This window comes from Lagenorhynchus albirostris, chromosome 8 (genome assembly GCF_949774975.1).
Source record: "Lagenorhynchus albirostris chromosome 8, mLagAlb1.1, whole genome shotgun sequence".
Taxonomy (NCBI): domain Eukaryota; kingdom Metazoa; phylum Chordata; class Mammalia; order Artiodactyla; family Delphinidae; genus Lagenorhynchus; species Lagenorhynchus albirostris.
In genome coordinates, this window is record NC_083102.1 from 6,368,106 (window position 1) to 6,386,550 (window position 18,445).

The 18,445-nt window shown below is 44.0% G+C and overlaps 1 protein-coding gene across 3 annotated transcripts; it reads left to right on the forward strand.

The window, feature by feature from the left end:
* The first annotated feature begins 14,695 nt into the window (after positions 1-14,695).
* Positions 14,696-17,967, forward strand: GIMAP2 (GTPase, IMAP family member 2). 3 transcript variants are annotated; one of them, XM_060156391.1, is made up of 4 exons: positions 14,730-14,767; positions 15,075-15,325; positions 15,647-15,682; positions 16,693-17,966. In XM_060156391.1, exons 3-4 carry the CDS (start codon positions 15,655-15,657, stop codon positions 17,655-17,657), a joined length of 993 nt encoding a protein of 330 aa, XP_060012374.1. In that variant the 5' UTR covers positions 14,730-14,767; positions 15,075-15,325; positions 15,647-15,654; the 3' UTR covers positions 17,658-17,966. The 3 variants fall into 3 exon arrangements, 2 of the variants coding, with proteins under 2 accessions (XP_060012376.1, XP_060012374.1); XM_060156393.1 differs by lacking the exon at positions 15,075-15,325 and having other exon boundaries at positions 14,696-14,767; positions 16,693-17,967; XR_009541886.1 differs by lacking the exons at positions 14,730-14,767; positions 16,693-17,966 and having other exon boundaries at positions 15,092-15,377; positions 15,647-16,029.
* Positions 17,968-18,445: the final 478 nt, after the last annotated feature.

Here is an 18,445-nt window from a genome sequence, read left to right on the forward strand (position 1 = left end):
ACTGCACTTGCCGCTGGGGAAAGAATTTCAGATTCTGGGGATCAGGGTGGGAGGAGACTTACTTTTTACTATAGATCCTTTGATCTATTTCAGTATATTGTTCATTCAACAAACAAACAAAGAGACAAATAATAACATTTGTAATATCCTCCAATAAACAATAATTCCAAAGGCCCATTTCAAAAAACAATTGCCCGAGTCTCCTATTTTTCTCCACTTTCCTTTTCTAGGTGCCAACTTAAAATTCTCCTGCCTATAAATTCAAACAGCTCTGTGTCAGAAATGTTCCAGTTCCCCCTGCAGATCCACTCTCTTCCCTTTTCGGTCCTTCTTTGGCCGGGGACCACCTCACTGGGCTCCATTGTTCTCTGTCTGTCTCTCAGGCCCCACCAGTGGGGCGGCCAGCAGAGGATCTGTGGGAGCTAGAGAACTAGATGCGGGAATTTGTCTCCTGGATCCCTCTCTAGCTGGTCCGATCTGAGCAGATGCCACCTCCAACCCAAGGTCCAGCCACAGGCATCAGGGGCTCTCAGATCTGACCAGTAAAATATACCCGTGTAGGAGTGTTGTCACGCCAAGCCTGTGGTGTATCTGCAGTAAAACTTTTGACTGTTCTCTGGGGTCACAGCTTGACCTGGGAATGAATTTTAGGTTTCAAAAATGCCCCAGTCTGGTGATTAGGGTCAATGGTAAAGCTGTAAGAGGTAGCCATAAAATAAACAGACTAATTCTCTTTTGGCCCCCCTCACTCTAAGGTGCGTGCTACCAGAAGAGTTCCAGATGTATTGTGAGAAGGGGAAAGAGGGTTAGATCGCGTGCCTTAGCTCAAAGGGGGCAGATTTGAGTGTTGGTAATAATCTGACAAAACAACACAAAACCTTGTTAAAATAAAGTAATTGTTGAATATGGATGCATAGTCTCTGGTATGTTTCCTAACACATTGGTCTTGTTTACAGTGGCCTATATTCCTAAAACATTTTAAAGGAATCAAATATTTAAAGGATACAGTTTGGGAAATAGCAAGAAAGTATTTCTTCCCATGGGATTAATAATGTCATTATTTTCTTTCTTTTTTTTAATTTAATTAATTAATTAATTTATGGCTGTGTTGGGTCTTCGTTTCTGTGCAAGGGCTTTCTCTAGTTGTGGCAAGCAGGGTCCACTCTTCATCGCCGTGCACAGGCCTCTCACTATCGCTGCCTCTCTTGTTCTCTGTGGAGCACAGGCTCCAGACTCGAAGGCTCAGTAATTGTGGCTCACGGGCCCAGTTGCTCCGTGGCATGTGGGATCTTCCCAGACCAGGGCTCGAACCCGTGTCCCCTGCATTGGCAGGCAGATTCTCAACCACTGCACCACGAGGGAAGCCCACCATTATTTTCTTTGTTACCTGAAATTCTATAGTTTATTTATCTATCTTTTTTTTATTATCCCTTCATCTATATTTTCAAATTTATTGGCATAAATTTATTCATGGAATTCTCTTAAAATTTTTAAAATCTCCTTTGAATATATAGTTACAATCTTTTTTTTAATGCTTAGTATTTTTATTGTGTTCACTCTTTTTTTGATTTTGATCCATATTAGCAGAACTTTATTAGTCATTCAAAGAATCAGCTTTAGTTTTTAAATTTTGATATGCTCATTTGTGCTCGTTTATATTTCAATAATTTCTGTTCCTTTCTTTATTATCTCCTTTCTTCTGTGTTCTTTGGTTTTACTCTGCTCTCCTTTTTAATTATTTTGCTTTTTATTTTCAAGTATACATATTTAAGATTATGAATTTCCCTCTAAATACTGCTGTAGCTTAGTCCAAAAGTTTTGATTGTTTCATTGTTATTCAGTTCTCAAAATAGTTTCATTCATTAGGGGAATTACAAACTACTCTGCTCTGATTTCTGATAAAACATGAATTCCTTGAATTCAGATGTACCTTTAAAATTTCAGTGAGAAGTTTATAAATTAGGAGAAGACCTAGATGTAGTTCAAGGATATACACAGTGTGGGAAGGGGTGGAGGCCCTGGTTTATTCACACAACACTGACTTGAACTTCACAGCTGTTCTAACTGGGGTGCTTTCCCTTCAGCCCCTCCTGCAGGGCCAGGGCAGGGTGATGTGCAGAAAGGAAGGGAAGGGGGATTCAAGTCTGAGATTCTCAGAGCCGCCAGCAGGGCCCTGCTCCCTGAAGAGCTATCAGCTGCCTTTTCACCTCACCCGCCCGTCCCATGTAATACAGGCCAGCTTCCTGCTGTTCTCCTCCCCTAGCCCTTGAGCTCTGTTCCATGCATCCTGGGTCCTTACATGTATTGCCGCTTTATTTTATCCTGTATTTATGTCCTGTGGGTGAGACTCATCCGCCTCCCTAGACTGAGGTCTTCTCTTACAAACACCACTGCACAGAGCTGAACACACAGAAGGTGCCTGGTGAAGAGCTGTATGAAGGAATGCGATAAAATGGGATGAAATGGAAACGGGAGGGATAGGGTGGCATGGACAGAGCCAGTCCTATCTCTGAGCAGAGGCATGACTTTACACTGACTACTGCAGGAAGCACCTTGCTCATGAGGACTGTTTTGTGCTGACACCATGGCCTCAGTGTCCCTTATGAGATATAAACTTGCCCACAAAGAGTAGCCACGGGCAAAATATTGTAAGGTGAGAAATGCTGGTCTTGAGCGTGGATCCTGTTCTCTGGGCTGCCCCCACTGCACCCACGCCCCATCCCTCCCACCTTACAGTCTAACCAGGACCCCTTGCCCGCCACACAGTCCCCCGGGCCTCCTCTCCTCTGACGGCGCCAGGTCCCCAGGACTTCCTGAACTGAGGTTCGAATAATGTATTAAGGTCCGTTCTTGGCCTCAACATCCAAGTTGCTCTGATCAAAGCCTCAGGACCTCCAGACCAGGCTCCCTCTCTCTTCCAGAGCCATCTCGTTCTAGAAAGGCTACCTCAGGTGCCCTAACAATGGTTTCCACGCCCTCTCTCTTTGGGAACCAGGACACCAAAAGAGAGCTTGTGAGCTCTGGGTTTTCAGGGGTGAAGATTGGGAGATGAAGTGTTGGCATCAGGAACAGAAGTGCAGAAAGGAGGATGAAAAGATAAGCCAGATGTTCTAGAGAGTTCTCCCACAGCTGTTCCTGGTCACAAGCCAAGGTATGGGAGTTCTCATCACAAGCCATGGAACACATTCTACAACGTCCCATTCCATGATCAGTAGTATTCTATCTATTTCCTAAAAATTTCTTCTAATTTGGATTGCTTTCTCCAGGCTTTGGAATCCCCAGATTACCATGTTGGAGAAGATGGTGATGAAGGCAAAGAATATCGACAGTTTTATATCAATATCAACTGTCACCAGCATCATCTTTACCACTTTTCTAGTTATCCTTCTCCATGAAGCAATTTATATTTTTGAAAATTGTCTTATCTCCACTGTTTTAATCGTTCTTCCAAGATCCCTGTGATGCGGTCCAATTAGATTTTACAATTTCTGTTAAAATATTAGGAACCTGGGGCTTCCCTGGTGGCGCAGTGGTTGAGAGTTCGCCTGCCGATGCAGGGGACACGGGTTCGTGCCCCGGTCCGGGAAGATCCCACATGCCGCGGAGCGGCTGAGCCCGTGAGCCATGGCCGCTGAGCCTGCGCGTCCGGAGCCTGTGCTCCGCAACGGGAGAGGCCACAGCAGTGAGAGGCCCGCGTACCACAAAAATATATATATATATATTAGGAACCTGAGGTTCGAATGATGTATTAAGGTCAACAGTTGGTTATGGAGTCGATGTCTAGTCCAGGCTTCTCTTTTACATATGTTCTCCTTCATTCTCCAGAAAACAACGAGTATTCTAAATAATATTTGCAACAAGACATTATAGCCAGGAACCAAAGTGATATTGACAAGCTAGCATCCTGCACTAAAACCAGCTGAATAATTATTTTAAAAATTCTTAAATGATAACTCTTCCAAAAATAAATTTAGAAAAACAGACTGGAGTGTTAAAAATAGGATATTTTCACTGTATATTAACCTGGACATTTTCTGTGAGCTAACACGGAAGACGAACCAATGATGCTAAAAAGCTTTCATCAAAAATAAGCCCCTTTAACCCAGACTTTATTATCAGAAGTCCAGATCCGACAGGAAATAATACTGCCAACGGTTTGACTTGAGCCGCCAACACACAGAAACACGTGGCCAATTCAGGGACTAGGTCTTGGATGGTATCGACAATTTGGAGTATTCAGGGGAGTGTAGCAAAGAATATTTTTAAAGTGTATAAAATAACTATACAGAAAATAATGAAGGAACTGAATAAGAGTTTCCAGAAGAAGATACTTGGCGAGGAGGCGGATCTGAAGAAATTTGCGGGCTGTTGATGCGTAAAGCAGAAAACAGACAAAAGGGCTCATATTTCAGGATTTCTCCACCAAAAGGAGAATCTAAATAAGGTGTTCAAAAATGGAAGAGGGTACCATCAGCAAGAGAAGGTTACAGTTGAACGGAGACCTTGTAAAGTTTGATGATTTTAACCATGTGTAAAACGAGGTTAGGTCTTGTGTAAGAGAGTAATGTAAATGAATGCTAATATGTTTCTCATTTTATAGTTGATAATTCTGATTTCAGTCTAGCAGTAAGTCATCTATAGCATTAAGACAATATAGGATTAATGCAGGATTTGAGAGCCAAACTCTTTGATCTGCCCCCTTCACCCTCAAAAGTAACTCTTCTGCAAATATGCTCCAGTGCTTACATTTTTAACTCTTAGGAATCCCTTGCTTAGGGTTTCATTAATTATGACTCCACAAACCCCTGGTTTAGCACATGTGAAATATCTACTAATACAAGATACATGGTTGTAGGGAACGGAGCACGGGTGTCAGGGGGAGAAAGGAACGGGCCTGAGAGAAATGAGTGCACACGAGAAGGTCAGGTTCGGATCTCTGTTCCAAGTGATAGGAGAGCCGTCTCGCTCACGTGACCCTCAGGAGACCTTATGAAGACATTGCCCCCTCCAGTCAAGCTTGATGTGCAGGCTTGAAGGGTGAGTGGTGAGGTGCTGAATGGGGAAAATTGCACCCCATAGCCCCACCTGGCTACGAAGGATTCTGCTGTCTGGTCTTCTGGTGACATTTACACATTTTTGCACTGTGTTATCTCATGAGGCTCAAATGAGAAATGGAAAGGACTGTTAACATTTTTAAATGGTTAAACAAGGACAAGAATAAAAACAAACACATACTAAAGGAACAGTTATTGCCCAACGCGCCAGTAAGCGATATCACCCAGAAACGTGGCCGACAGATTCCTTCACTAACTCCTAGCATGGACAACTGACGGTGAACGTGTACCAAACTATGGCCACCTGTTCAGGGATCGCTTGTCTCTGAACCAGCCCTGCAGAGTGACAACTGCGTTCCGACCGGCTCTCTGAGGATCGAGTCAGCTTTGATGGGTTTGTGAGCTGGGGACCGTGCTCCTGGGTGAGCGGGGGTGTCAGGCTCACTGGATATGGTCAGAAGTGTTGGGGAGCTCTAATGTCACAGGCCTTAGATCATTGGCCACAACCCTAATTTTAACCATAAACAAATGAGGCTCAGAGGCCTTATGAGTCTTGCCCATAAACCACAGTGGCAGCCTGATGCCCACAGTCTTCATCTTCTGACCTCAACCCATGTTCTTTTCACTCTACTTGTGTATTAACAGGAGACACAAGTCCTGAGGTGACAATGGGAAAGTCCAACACTGAGGGGGTTCACGGGGAAAACCAGCAACGCCGAGCTGACGGGAAAGTCCTAAAGCCACTCACAGGTATAATGAGTACTGTGGTGACACTCAGAGAGGGAAGGTCTAGTGTATTAGTAGGAAGAGGCGGAGACGATTTTAGGGAAAGGCTAGAAAAAAGCCCTTATATATCTTAATGCAGTAGAACAAGGGCTTTTGGAGTTAATACACTCCCTTTGTTAACCCCAGTATAGTTCTCCAGGTAGGAATTCAAGTTCCTGTCATTGTGTGTGTGTGTCTCACTGCCAGTGGGTCACATTTATAGGAAAGGGGGCCTTGCAACCATCTCTAACCACCCTAGCTTAACAGTCTACCTGCTGCCTGAAATGTCCTCCATCTCTAGGAAAAGGAAATCATGGCCCAGTGTCCAGAATAAATTAACCTCTGAAGCAAATTCCTCCACAGAGGTGCTAATCCTTAGAAAGGGTAAGACCTGAGAGCAGAAGAGGCTGGGAACAGACTGTGGGCTGAGCGCCACAGTAGTGGTGTGTATGTGTGTGTGTGTGTGTGTGTGTGTATGTATGTGGGGTGTGTGTGTGTGTGTGTGTGTTTGTGTGTGTGTATGTGGGGTGTGTGTGTGTGTGTGTACTTCGGTTGCAGCACTCTCTAAGGAGCAGCCTGGGCAGAGTCTAGAATGGCCTTTCCAGAAAAGCTAGTGCCTCTGCTCTACTCTTTGTGACCCTCAGACTCATCAGTTCTGGAATCTGTCAAGACTGGAAACCAGGATTGAAGGGACGTGTGTTCTCCTAAGACTGGGTACTTCAGACTCCCTGATGTAGTGGGGTAAGGAACTGCGGTCAGGAGTGTTAAAAAAGACATTGTGAACCTAAATGTCCATCAACAGATGAATGGATAAAAAAGATGTGGTACCTATATACAATGGAATTCCATGTAGCCATAAAATAAAGAATGAAATAATGCCATTTGCAGCAACATGATGGACCTAGAGATTAGCATACTAAGTGAGGTAAACAAGACAGAGAAAGACAAATATACGATATTATGTATATGTAGAATCTAAAAAAATACAAATAAGCTTATTTACAAAACAGATACAGACTCACAGCCATGGAAAACAAACATGGTTACCAAAGGGGAAAGCGGGGAGGGATAACTTGGGAGTTTGGAATGAACAGATAGACACGACTATATATAAAATAGATAACCAACAAGGACCTACTGTATAGCACAGGAGACTATATTCAGTAGCTTGTAATAACCTATAATGGAAAAGAATCTGAAAAAGAATATATGTGTATGTATAACTGAATCACTTTGCTGTACACCTGAAAACTAAGACAACATTGTAAATCAACTATACTTCAGTTAAAAAAAAAAAGACATTGTGCGAGAAAGAAGGAGAGGAAGTGAAAGAGACTGATACTGGGTAACACAGGGTTGGGAGGAGTACGGAAAAAAAGAGGGAGGGAGAGGGAAATGGGAGTTCACGTAGATAGAAGGTAACTTCCCTCTTGTCCCAGTTTCACTTCCTTAATTTAATCTCCATGTACCAAATCCAGATTATGCAACTCAGCTTTCTCATGTGTCTGTTGCTCAAGAGACCCCCCACTATAGGTCACAGTTCATACTTCTTGGCCTGGAATCGACAGATTTACATCAGGCTTCAAACTTTCTTCGCAGCCCCATCTCCTTCTATTCTGCTACCTTATAAAGGACACAGCCATAGGCTTGGGGTCCTGAAAGTTCCCTTCCCCGCTCTGGCCCCAAACTCATTCTCTAAGTAACGTTGTTCAAGTTATTCAATTTTGTGAATCTTATTTTTACTTCTTTAGATATGGAGATAATAACCTTTACTTCCCAGTGTGGCTGTGAAGTATTAAATGAGAAGAGGATATGAAACACAGTGTTCAGCCAGAAGTAATTACATGGTAGCGTAGTTCGCGCCACCACGTAGCGCAGTTCACCTGTGCACTTTTCCCCACCCATGCAATGCTTACTTCTACCTTCAAACCATCGTTCATGCCGTTTCCTCCCACCTGTCTGTTTGTCTCTCCACGTATCCCGTCCTCCCATCCTTTAGAGAAAACCTTCTCTCTGCCCTCCTACACAGCAACTTGAGATCACTGGGCTCCTCTTTTCCACAGGTATCAGTCCTTGTCTTCTCATCAATATACGAGGACACCTGCAGAGATGAAGCCACATTGGTTTCTTCTTTTTTCCCTTACATCGTCCTCTGACGCATGACAGGCACATCAGAGACATCTGACTCTACTTACTGGTTATGTACATGGCCACCGACTCTGATCCCCAGAGTCACGGAAACTACCCCCAGCAGCTACTTTGCAGAATTACTGAGTACGAGGCCAGAGCTGCTCAACGTGCGGGCCAGGAAGCAGCAGCAGCAGCGTGAATTGGAAACTCGTTAGAAATGCAAAGTCTTGGGCTCCCTCCCCAACTTACTGAACCAGAAACTCTGGGAGTCCAGCAATCTGCGCTTTTTCAAACCCTCCAAGTGAGTCTGATGCAAGGTAAAATCCGAGAGCCACTGGGCTAAGGCATTTTCTGTAGAAGGTCTTTCACCTCGGATTAAATCAGCTAACGGGAGACCATAAGCGGGATAGACAAAGCACATCTGAAACGTAAAGGTTTGGGGTGCGAAAGTCAGCATTGGACCCTCTCATCTGAGATGAACCTAAAAGACAGAAAATGTAGAAGTGCTTTGGGCAATCAGGAAATGTCCTAGATGTCCTATGTAGGGAGAAAGCCAGAAAGTTAAGGTGCCTCAGAGATAACCCCCCTACTTCTGTTTATAGTTGGGTAGAGGGCACATGATGGTAACCCCACTTCAACAATACAGATGATGACAATGCCCTAGGGCAGCAGTCCTCAAAATGAGGTCCTTGGGCTAGTAGCTTTAGTATCACCTGGGAACTTGCTAGAACTCCCACTTTTCAGGCTCCACCCAAATCCTACTAATTCAGAAACTCCAGGGATGTTGCCCTGTGTTTTCCCAAGTTCTTCAGACGATTCCGATGCAGGCTACGGCTTGGAAACCACGGTGCTAGGTGCTGGGGCTACCTGCTTTACATATATTTTTCCATTTAATTCTGACAATCCTATCAGTAGTTTAAGTTTTTTCCCATTTGAAGATGAAGGAAATTAGAGTCAGATTTGCCTAAGGACACATAGCTGGTTAATGGCCAAACAGGAATTGAAACGGTCAGATTCCAAAACCCCATTGAGTATACAGAGGATGTCTTTTGGTCATCGGTGGCCACTGATGGGTAACTAAAAATGACGGAGCAGTTTGGGGGGACATGTGGAAGACAGGAAGTTAGAACTAGAGCAAATAGAGCCATCTCTACAATTTCAATGGATAATATTTGTAGTGGAATAACCGAGGACATGGAAAGGGGACGTGACCCATAGGCCAGAGCCCCTCTGCAAGGCAAGGGGCTGGCACCCCTCGGCAAACCGAGGGCGGGCGAGTAAGCCAGGACTGCAGGCAGTCCTGGAGACTTTGGGCACTGATGCATGAAATGACCTCAGTATAATCAGAACACAAGGAAACGTCCTTGTGCTGCTTCAGTATAATCAGAATGATGGGAACACACGGAGATGTCCTTGTGCCGCTTCTGAGCTCAAGGACGCGTAGCACGGCATGTCTTCAAGAAAGCCCACTGTTGCTTGTATAACCGATAGAAGCATATGTTGCTGCTTTGGCATTTCTGGAATGTTAAGAAAACAAGTCTTAAGATGTAAACACAGATAATGCGTAAATAAAAGCTACCACAGCAGGACAGACGGCGCTGTTTTGCCTGAGCGAGAGGCAGCCCTCTACTGCTGTGCTTCGGCACAGTTCATCTCGCGTGATGAGGTTGCTTTCGGAAACCCTGTCATAAGATAAACTGCAACAATATTCAAACCCAGGACCTGGCAGCATGTTAGATCTGAGGTGCCCATCTCTTTTAAAATATCCTACACATCTGAGAGCAATGGGTCATAGGCTACACTAACCGAACCTTCCAGCCTGTACCTGGTGTTTGAGGACTTGAAGCTTTACCTCTTCACTTGAACTACTTCAAGCCCCTTGGGCATCCTTCTAAGTCTCTCCCTGTGTGCTGTTTTCTTGGCCTAAGCAAAGAGCTTTACTCAGAAGAGAGGAGCGACAGTTCAGGGATGGTGGGCTGCAGCTGAGGCGTGGCAGAGGGGATTTCAAATCCATTGGATTCGAATCCATTCGATTTCGAATCCATTCTTCACATAACTCACAATCGGGGCCGTGGCACTACAACCCCAAGTCAATGTCAGAGTGAGTTTCCATTGTTTTGCAAAAAAACATTCAGGATCCAAACTTGACAAATGCCTGCTTCAATCTCCAGCCTCATTTCTACACAATCTGACTTCCTGCCTCTAGGTTGTAGCCATCCTTGCCTTCCTTAATACCTGAGAGTTCCGTGCTGTCACTTGCCTTGGAATATGCTGCTACTTATTCCAGGAAACACCTCCAATCCCTTTCCTCACTCCCTTTTCAAGTTCAGCTCAAACAATTTTACTTTTTCTCAGAAGTCTTTCCCAGCTACCCCCCTCCCATTAGTTTAGTTTATCCTTTATACATTCCCAGTGGCACCCTGGCATTTTCCTTCATAACATTCACTATGCTATAGTCTTTGTTTAACGTCAGGCTTGCCTAAGAAAGGAAGAGGTGATGGTGAAAGGTAGTGATGGTAAAAATCTTGTTTTCTTAAAAGACAGAACAAGAATTCTTCTGGAGTGCAAGTATCTATTCGAGAAAAACGCCATGGTTGATACGTTTGGAAGGAAAATGAGACCCCAAAACCAGATACAGCTAGAACCAGGCCAATCAACGGGAAAAGAATTTCTTTGTTTTAGAAATGAAGAAGATCACTCATGAAGAAATGCAAAAATAAACTATTATCAAAGAGAAACCAGCAATAACTTAGATGAGAAAGATTAGTCCCAAATATGCAAAGAAGGTTCAACATCAGGAAATATTTTCATATAATTTAATGCATTATAAAGCTATGGAGCAACATAATCCAGTCATCACCTTAGTGTTGGAAGGTAATTTGGTAAAATTCAGCATCTAATAACTGGTTACTTTTTAAATTTCCATCTCAACCTCAAAGCCCACACCTTATTTAACTGGAAGCGTTGAGGTATTGCCACAAAAGTTAGAAACAAGTTAAGGAGACCTACTATACTGGGATTATTGAACATTCTTCTGAATACTAGCCACAGAAAACAAACAGTGGACAAAATTGGATGGTTATTTTCAAAACTCCAAGAGGAAGAGGTAAAACGATCATTTTCGGCCACATAAAGAACTTCTACAAATCAATGTCAGAACGATTAACAACAGAATTTAAACATGAGTAACAAACACATGAGAAGATAATAAAAAAGACATAGTTCTTTAACATACGAAAAATAACTCGACCACATTCATGTTGAGTAACGCATATAAAAATCACATGAATACAAGTTTTCATTGATCAGATTGGCAGATAAAATCATGAACAAGGATATGGGGAAATTAACAAAATGCTGGTGTAACTAGTTTGGTTAAAATTTTTATTGTGGACAATCCAGTAATATCTATCAAAATTACAAATGCATCTACCAATTGTCTAGCAATTCCATATCTAGGAATCTATTCAGGTGATCCAATCATCTATTGCTATATAACAAATCACTCCAAAACTCAGTGGCATGGGGCTTCCCTGGTGGTGCAGTGGTTGGGAGTCCGCCTGCCGATGCAGGGGACGCGGGTCCATGCCTCGGTCCGGGAAGATCCTGCATGCCGCGGAGCGGCTGGGCCCGTGAGCCATGGCCGCTGAGCCTGCGCGTCCGGAGCCTATGCTCCGCAACGGGAGAGGCCACAGCAGTGAGAGGCCCGCATACTGCAAAAAAAACACAAAACTCAGTGGCAAAAGCAGTTTTATTATGCTCGTGATTTTGTGCCTCAGGAAGTCGGGCAGAGCACAGAAGTTCTCCCCTGCCTCTTCTCCACGCAGACTGGGGCTTCAGTTGGTGGGGACACTGGCCTAGCTCCACACCTCTGTGCCTCCCTGCTGGTCAACTGTGTTCCTTGATTCCTCCCTGTTGCATCTTTTGGGGCTGGAATGTTCCAGATGGCTTCTTCACGCCTTCACCAAGGTGACAGCGCTTTACTCCTGGTGGTTTCGATTCCCGAGTTCACCATAGTGATGTAAAGTCAGAGGAATTTAAAGGGATTATTGTCAGCTTGTCCACTGAGAGAGGAAGCAGATCAAAGAGCGGTCACTGTGGCTACTGAGTGGGGGTGACTGTGTGGGACTGAACTGGTGAAGGAGTGGGTAGAACAGTCCACACCTGAGGTATGTCCATGTCCAATTCCAAGGAGCTGACAACTATCTTTACCTCATGGTACGAGATGTTCCACAAGGAGACGATTGTGAGCCATCATTTGAAACCATAGACAAAGCAATGTGAGGGAAGGAAACTCGAAATAGACATCTCTTTGGGTTCCCTTGCTTGCAATATACCTCTTTTTGTAATGTAACACTGCTGATAATTGCATCTTTTAGTGGAATGCTTCTGTTGATGTCTTGTTTGATGTAAAATGTCTTTAAAACTTTTTAACTTAAAATTTTAGCCATTAGGGATTTCCCTGGTTGTCCAGTGGGTAGGACTCCGCAGTCTCAATACAGGGGGCCTGGCTTCAATCCCTGGTTGGGGAACTAGATCCCGCATGCATGCTGCCACTAAGAGTTCGCATGTCGCAGCTAAAAAGCCCGCATGCCGCAACTGAGACCCAGCACAGCCTAAATAAATATTTAAAAAATTGTCTAGCCATTAATCTTTACAGTTATTCCATGAGATGACCCTTCTTGCAACTCTGAGCATCCTTTGGAAGTAGGTCTTCGGCAGCTAGTCCTTTGCAATGTGAAGCTAACATTTCCTCACACTTTTCAGTAGACAAGTCGCTCAGTCCAGCCTCTTTGAAAAGCTCCAGGTTGGGTCTTTTGTTGTTTGTTTGTTTGTTGGGGTTTGTTCGTTTGTTCACTGAGTTGTTGTTTTGCACCCATCACTTTGGTGAAACTTTGAAAGTCAGGCGTCCGTCGTTCCTTCCCTGCTTCACCAGTTCACCCCACACACTTTCACCTGCACTGAACAGCCATTGTGACTTGTTTTTGATTTCCCTCCACCCTCCACAAAACCTCTTTTCTTTTTCTCTTCTTTTTTTTGCGGTACGTGGGCCTCTCACTGTTGTGGCCTCTCCCGTTGCGGAGCACAGGCTCCGGACGCGCAGGCTCAGCGGCCATGGCTCACGGGCCCAGCCGCTCCGCGGCACGTGGGATCTTCCCGGACCGGGGCACGAACCCGCGTCCCCTGCATCGGCAGGCGGACTCTCAACCACTGCGCCACCAGGGAAGCCCTATTCTGCATTTTTTTAGGAACCTCCATACTGTTCTCCATAGTAGCTATACCGATTTACACTCCTACCACAGCGTGATTTCTCCACATCCTCACAAACACGTCTCTCCTGTCTTTGTGATGATAGCATCCTAACAGGTGTGAGGTGATAGCTCATCGCGGTTTCGATCTGCATTCCCCTGATGATTAGTGATGTTGACACCTCTTCATGGACCTGTTGGCTGTTGTATGTCTTCTCAGAAACAATATCTATTCAGGTCCTTTGCCCATTTTTTAATTGACTTGTTTGTTAGGATACTTATCCAATAACTTTCTTTTATAAACCAAAAATATTTGGGGTATTCAAAAGAGCAATATTTTAAGCTTTTGTTCTGAAAAAAATGTTTTTATATAGGTACTTTAGTGAATTTTACATGTGATTTAGAAAATCAATGGGCTTTGAATTTGATATTGCATTATATGTGTTTTCATAAAAAACAATAAGAAATAGGTCCCTGTTAGTATTTTGACACAGAATCGTTTGTTTTTAGGAAGAGATTACTGATATTAAGTAGAAGATGCATAGTAAAGGATGTGGAAGAATGCAAAACGGTGATAATAGTTAGTGTGTGACGAAGCAGTGGTGTCCACCCGCGTCCCGGGACTCCACTGCGTTTCCAAACCTCTCCTATAATGAGGTCGGGGCCTATGATTGTTTCTCATCAGTGGTTGGGAGAGAAAGCAAAGTGCACCACTACTAATCTGGGATATTTAAAGGCTATCTAAGTCCCACATTTTCTCTGCCCCTGCTGTGGTGAACGTCATATAAATAAGGGGAAAAAAGCATTTGAGTGATTTCAGCTTTAACCCTTGGGTCATTCTTCCTGAATGTAGAGACTCAGATTATTATTGTAGACACTGCCTAGATCATTGCTTCCCAGGGGTGCCTCCCTGACATTGCAGAACTGGACAGGAAGGAAAAGCAGGGAAACCATGAGTGAGTTATTTCCAAGTGCGCTGATGGACGTGACTGTTACAGTCAGACAGACATGGGCTTCTCCCGGGTTCCCCTTTCTGTACCCTCCCCGCTCTGCGCAGTGCCCTGTCCTGTGCCCCTCACACCCACGCTCTTTCTGCCCCCAGCCCAGCGGCACTTGCCTTTAGGACAGTCACTGCTACGGTGTGGATGAGGTGTCATTCCTCCTGGGAGGAGTTGAGGGGTGTTCATTCAGGCAAACCTGTAACTGCGGGGACACAGCCCGGGTGGGAAGGAAACAAATCTACCAGCATCCCTGGCGCCCCGTTTCTTCCTGTCCAGTTTAAATGATTCAAACATTGTTTTTTTCACTATTGAGAAAAGACAGTCCATGCGACAACAAATTATTCATTAAACTTTGCCATTTTAACTATTTTTAAAAAGAGAATCAGACACAGACATGTGCTGGGGCTCACTTGCAGTGAGGAAACTCAGTGGAGATTCGAGAGAGGAAGAAGCAGACTAGGTTTCCGGTTTTCTGGTTTGTTTGGTTTTTTTTTTTTTCTCTTCAAGCTGAACGGGCAAGTCACAGATTTCACTGGGGAGGCTTCTGTTTCTTTCAAAAATAACTCAGGTAAGTCCACACTCAAGAAAGTTCTGCAGTGTTGATTTCTAGTTCCCAGGCTAAAGAAAAATTTTTTTAACAAATTTGCCCTATTTTCAGGGAAACAATTTAGAGTGATGGCATCTGGCTTAAGTGAAGCCAGTTTACAGGACCTGTCAACTTCATGGAATTTAGATTACCCATTACTGGCAAAAAGAGCTTCGTTTGCATAGAGCCAATAAAAAGTGCTAACTGGGAAGAATTTGGCCATTAACTCATGCATTTTCTCTGCCTTGTCGCTTGGTACCGGCTGCCAGTTTTAAGAAACTTTGCGTAGGAAAAGGAACTAAATGGCAAGGCTTCTACGTGGAAAGAGGAAAATTCAAGTAATTAACGGATCAAATGAAGTGTATTTCTGGTTTAAAGGACAGTGTACTTTTCTGGAGTCGTGTTCTTAATTCATTGAGCCTCTCAGCAAGGACGCAGCGTGGAGGGAGGGGCTGGGCGAGCTGGAGAAAGATCGAAAGAAAGAGCAGTCTGAACCTGGGACCCAAGGCAGACCTAGAAAGGACGCAGAGGGAAAGGAAGGTGTGTGGCCACGGAAAGCAAGAGCGGGCGCAGAGGTCCTTCAGGGAGGAGGGTAAGTGGAGGAGAGGTGGGCATGCAGATAAGAAGAAGTAGGTGGGGCGACAAGCCAAACCCATCTTCTGACTCACTGGGTTGACTCTGAGCAAGTGACTAAACTTCTCTGTAAAATAGAGATAGTACTTCTTTCCACCCACCTCCTCAGCTTTGTGTAGACAAATGAGGCATGGTTGTGAACGTGCTCTAGAAATATAAGGTTCTCTCATGAGTCGTAACTCAAAAATGATAGTTTTTTAATTGGTCTCTGGTCTCTCTGTCCCTCAGGAACTGCCATGGACCGAAAGGAATGCAGTCACTCTGGTAAGAAAGTGACTTCCTCTCTGTGCCTGTTTACCCATCCTGTGCTTATGTTGTATAAAAATCATGCTATACTTTGAAGCAAAGCATAAGTGAGCAGCAGTTTCTTCACTAGAGAGGATCATTTCACAATGTTCATTTCAGTATTTTCCTGGTCTAACCATTTCGCTGGTGGTCGGGACCACACCTCTGCCCAGCCACGGTCAGAGGAGCCGTCTCTGGTCCTGGAACAGTCAGGTTACTTTCCCCACCTGAAGACGGAACCCACTGTCTTGGCTACCCGTCTCTCATCTCCAGAAAATTTGCCTTTTACAGGGCCAGAACTGGATGATATAGGCAAATTTTGAATGACAAGGTATGTTTTTAATTCTAACTCATCCTCCAAATATGTTTTTCTAGGAGCCAACATGGCAATGCCCTGCAGACCTAGAGAAATCTAGAGTTTTAAAAATCATTATTTTATTTGATAATAGAGTTAGCTTCTATTTCAGAAATACCATACATTGTGAGAGTATCTTTTCCCAGACTTTTCCTTATCATTAAAAATATTCCATTGGCATGATCAGTGTGGGAATAACGAAGCAAGCTTCTTCTTTTTTTTTTTTCACCTTTGTTTTTTTTAATTGAAATATAGTTGATTTACAGTGCTGTGTTACTTTCAGTTTTACAACAAAATGATTCAGTTATACACACACACACACACACACACACACGCATATGAATAGATTTTTAGATTCTTTTCCATTGTAGGTTATTACAAGATATCGAGTATAGTTCCCTGTGCTATACAGTAGGTCCTTGTCGGTTATCCATTTTATATATAGTAGTGTGTATATTTTAATCCCAAACTCCTAATTTATCACTCCCCTGCCTGTTTCCCTTTTGGTAACTGTAAGTCTGTGAGTCTATACCTGTTTTGTAAATGAGTTCATTTGTATCATTTTTTTTAGATTCCACATATAAGCGATATCATACGGTATTTGTCTTTCTCTTCTAAGTAAACTTGCTCTTAGCGGGACCATATACAAAGAGTCAACAAGCTCAACATGCCGGAGGATCAGAGCTGAGAGTCATTCTGGTGGGCAAAACAGGAACCGGCAAAAGTGCTACGGGGAACAGCATCCTCGGGAAGGAAGCATTTGAGTCCAGGCCGAGTGCCCAGTCCTTGACGAAGACTTGCAGTAAAAGTCGGGGAAGCTGGGGAGACAGAGAGATGGTTGTCATTGACACACCAGACATGTTTTCTGGGAAGGGCCCCTCTGAATCCCTGTACAAAGAGGAACAGAAGTGCTACTTACTCTCCGCACCAGGACCTCACGTGCTGCTCCTGGTGACACAGCTGGGCCGATTCACCACGGAGGACCAGCAGGCTGTGCAGAAGGTGAAGGAGATCTTTGGAGAGGATGCCATGAGACACACAATTGTCCTCTTCACCCACAAGGAAGACCTCAAGGGAGGCTCCTTAATGGATTACATCCATGGCTCAGATAACAAAGCCCTAAGCGAGCTGGTGGCTGCGTGTGGGGGGCGAGTGTGTGCCTTTAGTAACCGTGCTAAAGGGAGCAATCGGGATGACCAGGTGAAGGAGCTAATGGACTTGACTGAGAGCCTAGTGATGGCGAAGAGGGGTGGCCACTACAGCAATAGGCTGTACAGCCTAGTAACAGGGTCAGAATGTGCAACTGTGCAGTCAGAGGAAAGATTACAGGACTTCAAAGAGAGCTTTGTAAAGTACACGGAAATTCAGAGACGTTCAGCCATGGCCAAAGCCCTAATCCTAATAGTGATGTGTATTCAGGTGTTTGTCAGATTGCAAACTCGGTTATTTCGTGTCTTGCACGGAATGTGCAATTTCTTTTACCGCTTACTGTTTACCATGTGCCATTTATTCTGTCGCTTACTGTTAATTATACCCCAAAAATTAATGGTAATTTTTAGAAAGACCATTAGACGGGAATGCAAGACTCCTATATTATAGTTACAATCAGTGGTTCTCTATCCACTGTCATTTAGTGGGTGAATCACACACTGTACCTCCCTGTAGAACACAGTGCCTGACAGCACCAAACGTTTGAGATTCTGTCAAGTGCTTAAATCTTAACATCATTCTATTTGTCAGTAAACCAAATGATTTTAAAAGTTACTGTTTGTATTGAAATATAGCTTTTGAAACTTGTAAACATAAAATTCCTCTCATTTGCAAATCTCTAAAGTCAGTTTTATGTCCCTAAAAACTCCTTTTCTTCTTTATACTTACTATTTCTACTGAATATAACAAAAATAACAATAAAATTTCTACTGGGTACAGTACAATAACAAGTAAGCTGTAGAATTCCTGAGATCACATGTCTTTAATTCTGTGCTATGGTTTTATCTTCAGAAGATGGTAAGTGAACACGTGGCTCATTTCTGTAACACAACCAATGCGTGCTCAACAATCACACGCGGACACACTCACACATCAATAGTCTGTTTTATGTGCATCAAATTTGCTTAACATTGAAAGAGGCTCAGCCAGACTTTACCCCTGGTGCCCATTCCCAGTTAGCATTGAAACTCACACAGACGCTTACGCTTCAGACAAGATGGTGGACTGAATAGTTTGGAGCACCATCCTGTTAAACGCAACTAGAATTTTTAAAAATAAACACAGGGCTTCCCTGGTGGCGCAGTGGTTGAGAGTCCGCCTGCCGATGCAGGGGACACGGGTTCGTGCCCCGGTCCGGGAAGATCCCACATGCCGCGGAGTGGCTGGGCCCGTGAGCC

What these genes read in the sequence shown, in the direction of transcription:
- GIMAP2 (XM_060156393.1), top strand. Translation starts at nt 15,655, where the DNA reads ATGGACCGAAAGGAATGCAGTCACTCTG. An exon ending in AAAGGAATGCAGTCACTCTG is followed by an intron (nt 15,683 to 16,692) that starts GTAAGAAAGTGA and finishes ACTTGCTCTTAG; the next exon opens with CGGGACCATATACAAAGAGT.